The sequence below is a fragment of the Syngnathoides biaculeatus genome, chromosome 11 (genome assembly GCF_019802595.1).
Source record: "Syngnathoides biaculeatus isolate LvHL_M chromosome 11, ASM1980259v1, whole genome shotgun sequence".
Taxonomy (NCBI): Eukaryota; Metazoa; Chordata; class Actinopteri; order Syngnathiformes; family Syngnathidae; genus Syngnathoides; species Syngnathoides biaculeatus.
Genome location: NC_084650.1, coordinates 13,115,868 through 13,128,752, shown reverse-complemented (window position 1 = coordinate 13,128,752; position 12,885 = coordinate 13,115,868). Strand labels below are relative to the sequence as shown.

The 12,885-nt window shown below is 45.3% G+C and overlaps 1 protein-coding gene across 2 annotated transcripts in view; it reads left to right on the top strand.

The window, feature by feature from the left end:
• Window positions 1-12,885, top strand: part of fgfrl1a (fibroblast growth factor receptor like 1a) — a 53,623-nt gene that overhangs the window by 20,451 nt on the left and 20,287 nt on the right. For both annotated transcript variants that reach the window (XM_061835089.1, XM_061835091.1), the window contains exon 3: window positions 1,225-1,497. In XM_061835089.1, coding sequence (XP_061691073.1) covers window positions 1,225-1,497 — 273 coding nt within the window. The remainder of the gene's footprint in view (window positions 1-1,224; window positions 1,498-12,885) is intronic.

The following is a 12,885-nucleotide window of genomic DNA, read 5'->3' as shown; positions in this document are numbered from 1 at the left end:
GGTGGGAGGAAACCGGAGTGCCCACCCGGAGAAAACCCAACGCAGGCACGGGGAGAACACGCCAACTCCACACGGGCGGGTCCGGGATCGAACCCGGGACCTCGGAACTGTGAGGCCAACGCTTTACAGCTGTGACACCGTGCCGCTAATTCCATATTTGTCATTTTGCAGGAGTCGGTTTAGAAATCTTAAACACGACGGATGGAAAAAAACAAAACAAAAAACAATGCATACATTAGAAGAAAATACTCAAATATTAGGCACAATTATTTAAAATAGATTTTTAAAGAGGTACAGATTATTAAAGGGGTATAAAATTAAAACATATTAAATGAGATATAAACAAATTGGGATAAAAATGCATTTTGAGAAAACCAAAAATCTCAAATAAAAACGTTTGCGAAAATAATTGCAAAATATCCCGCAAAAATATCAAATAAATACTCCAAGTATTAGATAAAAATACACAAAAGTATATTTATATATGAAAAAAAATCAAAAATATGATGACCTAATAAACACACTTTAAAAGAAAATACTCAAATATTTGGCAAAAAGAAAAAAAAAAATCTATGAAGAAGACACAAATGTTTGATAAAAATAGAAAAATATTAAGCTAAAAAATATTTAATAAAGAATGCACAAATATGAGGAAACAATACTTTAGTACCTGGAAACATTTCTGTGGGCAAAAATATCAAAAACATATTCCACAAGTATAAGATAAAAAAACCACACACAAATGTATATTTAAAAAGGAAAAAATATTTAGAAAAAAAAACAAGACAAAAACATGACTTACTGAACACATTTTAGAAGAAAATATTTAAATATTTTCACAAAATTTTCCCCCCGAAAATTCATCAGAAAAATTTGTATGAAGAATATACAAATGTTTGATTAAAAAAATGCAAAAATATCAAGCTAAAAATATTCAATGAAGAATACACAAATAAGAGGAAAAAAATAATTTTGTATCTGGAAACATTTTTCTGACAAATAAAATATGACCTGAAACATGGTTGCCAAAAACTAATAAATACATTGCATAAAAAATACACAGATATTTAAAGGTTTGAAAAATACAAAATAACTTCAAAATAGATTAGAGCTATTATAACTGCATTTTTTTTTCAAATCATAAGGAGCTTGTTGTGCGTAATATTTTTGCCGTGAGATGGCCGATGTCCAAAAAGCCTCCTGAACTCCGACCTCCGGCTCCAGGTCCGCCCAGGGTGTCGGAGCGCGTGCCCCACCGCCAGAGCGTGCGCCTGGGCCGCACGGCCAAGCTGCCGTGCCCCGTGGAGGGCGACCCCCCGCCGCTCGTCATGTGGACCAAGGGCGGCCGCAACATCCACAGCGGCTGGACGCGCTTCCGGGCCCTGCGCCACGCCTTGCGCATCAAAGAGGTGGAGGCCGACGACGGCGGCGCGTACGTCTGCAAGGCCACCAACGGATTCGGCAGCGTCAGCGTCAACTACACGCTCGTCATCATCGGTGAGTGGACGCAGTCGACGTCGGTCCTGTTATGGGACGGGGGTGAGGGTTAGAGTCCCCCGGACCCAAAACGTTTGACGCAACAATGGCCGACACTTTTTAGGTCGCCCGGGACATTCGCATTGCGTCATGTCGTGTCGCGGGTGCGTCCCTGTGGTCACATCGCGTCTCGTAACTTTAATCAAAGTTTCTGAGTCAACACGCGTGCAAAACACAAGTGTACAGCGGCTATGAAAAGTCTACACACCCCTGTTCAAATGCCTGTTTTTTTGTGATGAAAAAAAAAAAAAAAGAGACCAGTATTACAAAACTTTTTTTAGTGATCTACAACCCGTGCAACTCAAATGCAAAAAAAAAAAATAAAAAATCTGTTCAAGAGAAGAAATAAAAATAACCAACTGAGATAATGCGTTTGCGCAAATGTGCACACCCTTTATTTACTGGGGATGTGACCACGTTCAGACCATTTGAAGTGGCTCTGATTCACTTCAAATAAAGTTCGGATGTTCTACGGTAGTTTTTCTGAATGCGATGATGTCATGACCTCACATTACCCCAAGATGGGGACGAACAGTAACCGTAACAACTAGATTCAGTGTCATGGTCAGTTGTATTTTTCACATTTTGTTTCCATGCCGGTCTGTGACAAACATTGCTTGTGGTGAAACCATTTTGTGGTGGGGAAAAAAAAAAAAAAAAAAAAAAAAGGCTGCAAACCAATGATCTAGCACACAGGTATCAAACATAAGGCCCGGGGGCCAAATTTGGCCCCCTGCATGATTTTATGTGGCCCGTGGAGGCAAATTGACTATCGACTTCTGTGATTTTTTTTTTTTTAATCTGTACTAAAGTTTCAAATTGTCATATTATAAATATTCAATAAATTCTGTGCCCAAACAACAGCAATAGTTCAAAAACCCACTACCCTTGATTTGTGATGACAAAACCAGTTCGTGAATTTCATCCGTAAATATGTTGAGGTGAAAGATTTTCTTGGTTTCACATTCATGACGGCCCTCTGAGGGGAAAATGTAACGACAATGTGGCCCGCTACAAACATGACTTCGACACCCGTGATCTAGCATCTCGTGTGGTGTTCTCAAACTGGCGGCCCCCAAGGTGATATTTTGTGGCCCCTCCACCTCACTACGAAAGTTAAATGGCCCTGACCTTTTATATGAATGGCACTTTTGCAATGTTGCGTGCGGAGCGGACGGACGCACCAATCACGGTGGGGGTTGTGGTTCTCGGGGGGCCGTGACAGCGAACCAGGCTTTTGATGCAAGCAGAGAAACGTTTTTCATTGAAATTTTTTTGAAATTGCGTGCATGTGCCCCGAGGCTGCGGCCCCCGCAGGGGAATCGACTTTGAGCAGCATTGAACTCTTGTGCCTGTCGCGAAACGTCGCCGCGACGTGATTTTCGGGCCTGCACAGTCGCTGAGAGATGCTGACGTAAACAACATAGCTGCAAATGTCAAGCGGTGCATTCGCACAAGCGTGTCCAACCAGTGCGGGTGGGCTGGTGGGCTGACAACAGCTGCCATGTTGGACATCCAGGCGGACAGCTGCTCTCTGTCCGTCTGTCTTGTGCAAAAATCACGTTTTTGTGGAAATTTGCCTGGACCCATCACCTGGCCTCTTCTGATTCTTGTCTTGTCCTTCTATAATCCGTCCATTTTCTTTGCCGCTTATCCTCACAAGCCAATCGCGGGGAGCGCCGGAGCCTATCCCAGCTATCAACGGGCAGGAGGCGGGGGTACACCCTGAACTGGTCACCAGCCAATCGCGGGGCACTTGGAGACCAGTTCAGGGTGTACTTCGCCTCCTGCCCGTTGACAGCTGGGATAGGCTCTAGCACTCCTGCAACCGTTGTGAGGATAAGCGGCTAAGAAAATGGATGGATAGTTATTAATTGGAGACTTTAAATTGCCCCTAGGTGTGATTGTGAGTGCAACTGCTGTCTGTCTCCATGTGCCCTGCGATTGGATGGGATCCAGTTCAGGGTGTACTTCGCCTCCTGCCCGTTGACAGCTGGAATAGGCTCCGGCACTCCTCGCGACCCATGTGAGGATAAGCGGCTAAGAAAATGGATCGATAGTGATTAATGGAGACTCTAAATTGCCCCTAGGTGGAATTGTGAGCGCGACTTTTTGTCTCCATGTGCCCTGCGATTGGCTGGCGACCAGTTCAGGGTGTACCCCCACCTCCTGGCCGTTGACAGCTGGGATAGGCCCCAGCACTCCCTGTGACCCTTGTGAGGATAAGCGGCAAAGAAAATGGCGGATAGATGGAATTTTTATTTCATGCAATAGAAATAGAATCGTTGCGGCACCTCATAACGTATATTGTGGGTCGACTTCCAGTTTCAAAGCGAGAAAAGCCACACGGGCACGGGGAGAACATGCAAACTCCACACAGGCGGGTCCGGGATCGAACCCGGGCTCTAAAAACTGTGAGGCCAACACTTTCCAGCTGACTCACCGTGCTCCTTCTATAATAATAATAATAATAATAATAATGATGATGATGATGGTCTCTGCTTGATTAACCCCTCCAAATCTCAGCGAGCGTTTCATGGTTACCTTCATCGCCTCTCTGGAATCAAAGCGCAAAGTGAATTGTGCTGTTTGTAACAAGTTTGCCCCCTTTTATCCATCCATTTTCTTTGCCGCTTATCCTCACGAGGGAGTGCCGGAGCCTATCCCAGTTGTCAACGGGCAGGAGGGGGAGTTACACCCTGAACTGGTCGCCAGCCAATCACAGGGCATATGCGGACAAACAGCCGCACTCACAATTACACCTACGGGCAATTTAGTGTGTCTAATTAGTTTAGCATGTTTTTGGTATGTGGGAGGAAACCTGAGTGCCCACCCGGAGAAAACCCACGCAGGCACGGGGAGAACATGCAAACTCCACACAGCAGGCGGGTCTGGGATTGAACCCAGAACCTCAGAACCGTGAGGCTAACGCTATACCAGCTGAGCCAAACTTGTTGTGCCCCCCCCCCCCCATAAATCTCTTCCAATCAACGTTATCCTTTATTTATTGATCAGAAGACGAGTGATGAAAAGCGGCGCGCACACAGCAGATGTCCTGACAAGGGTTAGCGTGTCTGGGGGGGTAAAAAGGAAGGAAGCAGTTTGGCGCGTGTGTGGCGTGCGATGATTTAGCAGCTGGCCCGCAACGCGGCGACATGTGCTTTTAATCGGCGCGACATGAACAGTACAAGTCTTCATCCTGGCAGAGCGCGGACGGAACCGAGCCGATCCTGTGAAAGCGGCCAACCCCGCAAACTATTCGCAGCGCTCAGCGTTCAAATTCTTATGACAAAAAACCGATTCGACTGATTCCTGAAAATTCCGCACACGACGCCCACGTCGTGATTTTTTTTTTTTTTTAAAGTATGTTTTTCAGCGTAGAATTTTCAGGAAGAAATGATCCGATTCAATTTGGGAGTTCAGGCCGTCACGTAAAAAATTTGGGAGCGTCAAGGCCAGATGCGCCGTGGAATTGTTGCTCCCGTCTACGAGCTGCACTTTATGGTTTTTCCATCTGACCCTGTCCCGAGTGAGCCTGCAGCTGTTCACCGGATCAAAACCAACATGCGGGCTCAGGTTGCAGGTAGATGAACATTAACGGCAACTTTGTGTCCTCCTGGCCCTCAGTCGTAAGGTCCTTAATACCTCAATAATCCAGTTCCTTTTGTCCCGAGTCTTTCAAGTCAGCCTGGGCGACTGGTTCCTGCGTTTTGCCGTCCAGCGTCGCTCCAGACGATCCTCTTCCGGTTCTCTCGGTGTTACATCATTTTGTACCTCTATTCCTACAGTTCTTCACCCCCTCCTTTATCCAGGTCCAGTCCTTCTGATCCAAAGTCCTTGTTTGCGCTACAGTCCAGTTCCTTCACCTCGCCATCTCCCAACCTTCCAAACAATCGTTCGCTGGTTCTTTGAGCTTTCGAACCCTCGCCAACAAGACCCTTTATATCAAAATCCCTGTCCCGTCACTTGAGGTCTTTTGTCCTTCTGTCTCTGCTGTCTTCAGGTCCCAGTTCCTTGGTTTTACCATCCCTACAAGCAGTCCAATGTCAGTTCTTCATGCCCAGATTCCTTCGTTCTACCGTCCAGCGTCGCTCCCCACAATCCTCTTCCGGTTCTTTGGGCTTTTGATCTCTTGGCGTTGCAGCATTTTGTACCTCTATTCCTACAGTCCTTCACCCGTCCTTTATCCAGGTCCAGTCCTTGTTTGCGCTACAGTCCAGTTCCTTCACCTCGCCAACTACCACCCTTCCAAACAATCATTCGCTGGTTCTTTGACCTTTGGATCCCTCGGTAACAAGACCCTTTATATCAAAATCCCTGTCCCGTCCCTTCAGGTCTTTAGTCCTTCTGTCTCTCCCGTCTAGAGCTCCCAGTACCTTGGTTTTACGATCCCTACAAGGAGTCCAATGTCAGTTCTTCATGCCCTCAATCTCTCGGAATCCTCGTCCAGCTCCTTAGTCCTAGCATCCGTCAGTCTCCAGGTCCTCAACACCTCCGTTGCACACCTTCTTCATCCCTCTTTCTTATCCCCCCCCGCCCCCCCACCCTCCCGAGTTTCTTCCTTTTTATTAATTGAAAGGTCTGCTAGCTCGTCTGGAAAGGATGTAAAAGGTGGCCAAGGTTTGCCGGCTAATTGCTATGAGTCATACGCTCGCATGTGTGTGATTGCGTAGAAAGCGGCTCAAATAACCCGACCTCACTTTGTCACGCAGTCACCTTCTAACAAGCCCGGCGGACCATCTGGACCTCGCTCCGGTCCGTGTGTATTTACTATGTCTAGCAGCGGATTCTTGCGCTCAGGTTACACGCGGCGCTGCCCTCGCTAATGGCAGAAAAATGCAGCAAGCGCACCCTTATTTTTTATTTATTTATTTTTTTTTTAACGGCTGGTGCCTCCCCCCCCCCCCGCCCACACATTTGTTTTGTTATGTTTTTTAATGTCTTGAGTGTGAACATGATATTGACTTGTGATATTTCCTCAGCCAAGCCAGGCGTGAGGTTGTGTTTTTAATTACTGTTGGCTCGTTAGTTATTTAGTTGTTACATATTCCGTTTGCATCGAGGCAGCACACCACTGCTGTGGTTCTTTGCTGATCTTTGACACAGATTTTCATTTTTTTTTTTTTTTTACTTGGTTCTTTGCTGGTTCCTGACTTCTATTTAACTTTTTGTGCTTCCTGGCTTGACGGTAAACTCGTTTTTGCATTTATCTTTTTTTTTTTTTTCTTGTTTCCTGGTTTTTCCCCGAGTGATTCTTGATTTGGTTTTTGGTTGGATTTTTGTTCTTGACATGGTTCTTGACTCTTTTTAAACCGGTTCGGAAAATGTTTCTTGTCATGATTTTGGAGTTTGCAAGTTCTCCCCGTGCCTGCGTGGGTTTTCTCCGGGTACTCCGGTTTCCTCCCACATACCAAAAACATGCAACATTAATTGGACACTCTAAATTGCCCCAAGGTGTGATTGTGAGCTCGGCTGTTTGTCTCTACGTGCCCAGCGATTGGCTGGCAACCGGTCCAGGGTGTACCCCGCCTCCTGCCCGTTGACAGCTGGGATAGGCTCCAGGACTCCACGTGACCCTCGTGAGGATCAGCGGCAAAGAAAATGGATGGGTGTCTCTTAACTGGCTCCTGACTTCTTTTTGACCGTTTTTTTTTTTTTTTTTTTTGTGATTTCTTCTTTGCCGTGCTTCTTGGGATGATGATTAACTCGTTTTTGCACTTGTTCTTGAATCTTTTTTTTTTTTTTTGGTTCCTGGTTTTTCCCGACTGGTTCTTGATTTGGTTTTTGCCTGGATTTTTGTTCTTGACGTGCTTCTCAACTTTTTGACTTGGTTCTTGTTTTTTTTTTTTTTTTTTCTTTGAGTGGCGACACAGTGGTCAGCTGGAAAGCATTGGCCTCACAGTTCTGAGGTCCCAGGTTCAATACCGGCCCCACCTGTGTGGAGTTTGCATGTTCTCCCCATGCCTACGTGGGTTTTCTCCAGATGGGCACTCCGGTTTCCTCCCACGTCCCAAAAACATGCAACATTAATTGGAGACTCTAAATTGCCCCAAGGTGTGATTGTGCGTGCAGCTGTTTGTCTCGATGTGCCCTGCGATTGGCTGGAAACCAGTTCAGGGTGTACCCTGCCTCCTGCCAGCTAGGATAGGCTTCAGCACTCCCCGCGACCTTAATGAGGATAAGCGGCACAGAAAATGGATGTATGTTTCTTAACTGGTTCCTGACTTCTTTATGACTTTTTTTTCTTCGTCTTGCTGTGCTTCTTGGCATGATGATCAACTCGTTTTTGCACTTGTTCTTGAATTTTTTGGTTTTTGGGTTTTGCCTGGATTTTTGTTTTTGACATGGTTCTTGACTCTTTTTAAACTGGTTCTGAAGCTTTGCCAGTTTTTTTGGTCTTTTTTTTTTTTTTTTTTTTTGTTCTTTGACTTATATGACCTGGTTGTTGAATCTGTTTTTGATCAGTTCTTGACTTGGACCACGAAAGATCTTGTGCTAATCCAGCACATTTTTTTCCGGTTTCAAGTGGTGCCGTGGTGCCAATTTTTAACTGTTGCCCCTAACCAACACTGGCACCAGCTCCGCACGAAAGGGGAGCTTGCGGGGCCGCAGTCCTGGAAGCGGGCGCGGGGCCCCCACGGCGGGTCAGAGGCGGCCCCCGCGGGCGGAAATCCCGGAGCCGCCGTGACTACGTCGAGATGTAAACATGCCGGCTTCCATGAAACAAAGTGCACAGGCCGAGTCACATTTCACATCATGTTTTTGTGCGGGTGGAATGAAGGCGACGTCGTACGTCGGCACGCGCGCGCACACGCATGCGGACGCTTTGACTCAACACGCTTCTCCGGGTGAAGGTGGGGGGGGGTCAGGCCTCCATTTCACGCCTGTCTGTCCCACATCCTCTGGTTCTGCCTCGTTTCACCGCCGCTAAAAGAGACTGCACGGCGGCCGGGAGAAAAGAAGTCAAGAATGGCCTTTTTTTTTTTTTTTCCAAAAAAAGTTCTGCCGTAGATATCGTCGTGCGGAGAGCACAAATCACGGACGCTCGAGTTGGAACACGTCGGAGACTTTAAGATACTGTCCCTATCCGAACCTGTTGGATCCACTGCAAATACTGTTAGTGCATTTCGGTTCAAATACTTTGCACTATTTTAGCGTATCTTATTGTAGCATGACAGTGAGTGCATCATTGCATTTTACGTATGGCAAAGAACTCTGTCAAGGTGCTGTTTAAGTAAAGTTCTGATCTGTTCTTCGGCGCTACACCGGTGACCCCGACGTCACTCCCGGCGTTTCCCCAGACTGAACCGAACATGGCAACCGCCATCCTCAAATTGCCGAAGTTTTGGGAGACGTTCGCGCAGACGGAGGCTCAATTCGCCCTCCGCGGAATCTGGGATGATCCCGCGCGCTTTTACCACCTTGTCCCTCGGGAGCTCAACGGCGGCCGGAGTAGCGAGTTCCCGCCGTAATGCGGTTCGTCGGTTGATGTCTGCCATTCAAACAAAGTTTGTTCCCGTGTTCGACACTCCCGACTCCTTTTCTTCGGCGCTACACTGGTTATAAGTTACAAGTTGATGTCAGCTGTGGTTGTGCGCGATAGCGCAGGACTCGGTATCGGTACGATATCGAGCAAGTACAGGAGCAGTTACTGCAATACCTTTTTGTTTACCAAGGTGGATGCATCATAACTACTGTCAGGGTGACATTAAGTTCAAACCGTTTAAAATAAGGAGGAGGCACTCAACGCCAGTTTCCTCGCATGCAAGGAAGAGAACTGCACCGCCGCAATGCTCCACCACGCTCTGGATCGGTTCTCCCCAACCCCTTATTTTTATTTGCACTCACAATTACAACAAAAAAGGGGAAGGACAGCACATGTCAGACGAGTAAATGGAAAAATAACATTCGTAAGCGTGAGGTCATTTCGAAATAATCCTCCAGGTGCCCTCCGTCAATCTGCAGCCGGCGACTTCCTCTTTTGAGCGCAGATCCGTTTCCTGTTGAATTGCAGAATAAAGCTCTGCAGCAAAGCGCTTCCTTTGTAGCACGGCAAATGTATGATAACTATTTAGAATTATTCCAACAACTGCTAACGTTTTTTTAAGTAGCGTGCGACACAGCGAGGTTTGGTAGCGACCCGATACCGAGCAGGAACATGACCAGTATCGCCGATAATTTTAAAAATCGCTGACTGCAGTGCTGAGCGATACTGCAAGATTTCACATCGATCAGCTAAAAAAATATCATGATACTCAAACTTGTATGCGGTGTTAAAGCATTGGCCTCACGGTTCTGAGGACCCGGGTTTGATCCCGGCCTCGCCTGTGTGGAGTTTTCTCCAGGTAGTCCGATTTCCTCCCACATCCCAAAAACATGCAACATTAATTGATTAATTGGACACTCTAAATTGCCCCTTCGGTGTGATTGTGAGTGCGACTGTTTGTCTCCATGTGCCCTGCGATTGGCTGGCGACCAGTTGAGGGTGTACCCCGCCTCCTGCCCATTGACATGTGGGACAGGCTACGGCACTCGCTGCAACCCTAGTGAGGATAAGCGGCGAAGAAAATGCACCTCACTGCCTTAAACTAATGCTAACTGGCATCTTCTTCACCCTCCTCCTCAACAAATAAGAGAACATGCTTGAGGATCATTAGCCACATACTTGTTAGTCCTTCACATGCTCATTTTTTTTTGTCACGTGAGAATATTTGCAAAAAGAAAATGTGGTTCATCAGCGTGAAGCTCTTGACAGATCTTCATTTTGTAGAATATTCAGCTGAATGTAGATTGGAAAAAGATGATTTCTATTCTGTTTTTAGTCGCATTTCACACAAGGGCCCCTTGGAATACGTACGTTTATAAAAAAAAAAAAAGAAAAAGTGTGACAAGAAGGAAAAAGATGTGGGACGGGGCGGCGCGTCTGATCACAGCGTGCGCTCGTGAATAGACGGCTTAGTGGCTATTATGCAGCCTGGAAGATGAGACGCGCTAAGCTATTGTTAGCCACACACGCACGCAAATCATTTCTCGGTGGACGCTTTAAGTAGAACAGCCCTGACCTTGTCCAATTTGAGGGGAAAATAATGTCAGCATTCACTGTGATCGGAGCTCGCTCAGTCCGACCGACGTCACGCTGTCGACCGCTGACGTTTTCTCGCAATTGTTACGGGAGGCTCTTATTTGGAAAGTTCAGCTCTCAAGTTGTATACTTTTGTATGCTTATTTTCTCTAAATTTGTTGAAATTGAGTCATTGGCAAGAATGAAACAAGCATTGGTATGAGATTAGTGTTTGGTAATATATATTTAAGGTATAAAATTAAATGAAAATTATATTTTTGAAAATGTAATTATTTGATCAATAGACTTTTTTTTGACAAATAGCACATTTTAAACATTTAATCTTTGTTTTGTATATGAATTTATCTTCTTAAATAATTACAGAATATATTTTAAAAATCTCAATTACTAAAACATAATTTACTTAATTTTGCTGAAATTAAATTGACTAACATTTACTAAAATGTATTCTAAACAATTTTTACATTATGGTTTACATGCATTTATTATTTTATATTCATTTAGCTCACTCTATTTTTTTTTTTAAATAATGAAAGAAAAGTATCAGTAAACTAAACAAGCTGACTTATACATTTAAGAATGTGGAAAATTGGTTAGTTAATTTTAATGAAATGAATTATGAGCAGCACAATTATTTTTTTCAATTAATAATACTTTAAAAAAAACAATTTTACTTATTTCTTTAATTGCATTTATTTTCTTATTTTGTATTCATTTCTTTAAAATAATTCAATTATAAATAAATAAAACATTTAAAACATAACTTTTGATCGTTTACACATGTAAATAATTGGTAATGTCAAAAAGAAAATAATTACCTTAGTATAAAAAAAAGTTCACATTTTACATTTTTTTTTAACCTCATCTACAAGTCACTTGACCCATGTGTTCATTGTCAAAATAAAATGTTGCCCTCAAGCTAAAGAACAAAAACAAAACGTTGTTTTGTACTCGCTTTGGCGGAATTTTATTTCCACGGTCCAAGACTGAGCGACGCACCGGTTTTGAACACACACACACACACACACACACACAACTGTGCGGTCTATTGACATTCGAAGAATCTCTGGAGGAGTTTTTTTTTTTCTCCTCATCAGCGCCGAGATTGAGTGCGCTGCTTCCTTTGTGCCAGTCAGCCGCCGGCGCTCCTTCACCGGCGGACAATTAGCCGACTTGAGCGAGCTGGAGGAGTACAGGGTGAAGTGCGCCCGCCCGTTCACCCGCCTGCCCGCCAATGAAGAAGAAAAGAGGCCCGTTTGAAGTTTTACAAACTTTTGTCGGCGTCCTTCAAAGAGCTCGCCGGCTTCTCCTCCTCCTCCGTCTTCTTCACCTCTTTTGTCGGACGCTTTTCGTCTCTTAACGACATTGACGGGCCAAGCGCCAAAAACTGGAGGGGTGGGGCACCCCCTCTCCCCTCCGTACGGATCAAAAAAGAAAAGCGATGGGTTACTATCCATCCGTCCATTTTCTTTTGTCGCTTATCCTCACGAGGGTCACCGGAGTGCTGGAGCCTCTCCCAGGTATCTTCAGGGGTAGGAGGCGGGGTGCACCCTGAACTGGTTGCCAGCCAATCACAGGGCACATCGAGACAAACAGCCGCACTCACAATCGCACCTACGGGCAATTTAGAGTGTCCAATTAATGTTCCATGTTTTTGGGGATGTGGGAGGAAGCCGGAGTGGCCGGAGAAAACCCGCACAGGCACGAGAAGAACAACATGCAAACTCCACGCAGGCGGGTCCGGGATCGAACCCGGGTCCTCAGAACTGTGAGGCCAACGCTTTACAAGCCGATCCCACCGTGCCGCCCGATTTTTTTGTTTAGTACAGCTAGATAAAACTGAAAAAAAAAAAATTATGTGAAAAAAATATATAGAGTACATATATTTAATCTGTTTATATATATGAAGGGGGGGAAAAAATTACAGTTCAGGTGGCTAGGTGAGAAAATATTTGGTAGGCCGGCTGCCAAGATACTTTTACCAAAACTGAACAAGATGCAGCGATTTCTTGTCAGTACTGGCTTTGCGTCCTAGACCAGAAAGAAATCTGCCATATTCTTCGTATGACTTACAGCAAAATGGTCAAGGAGGCTAACAAGACGGTTACGACCACATTGAAGGATCTGCTGGTACGTAGTGGCTAACGTCCTTCGGGTGACAACAATCGCCTCGATTCGTTTCTTGTTTAGCATTAGAAAAATGCTCAAGAGGCGGATCCCAACATTGAAGGAGCTGCTGGACTTTCTGGCAAGTCCTCGCTTGTTTC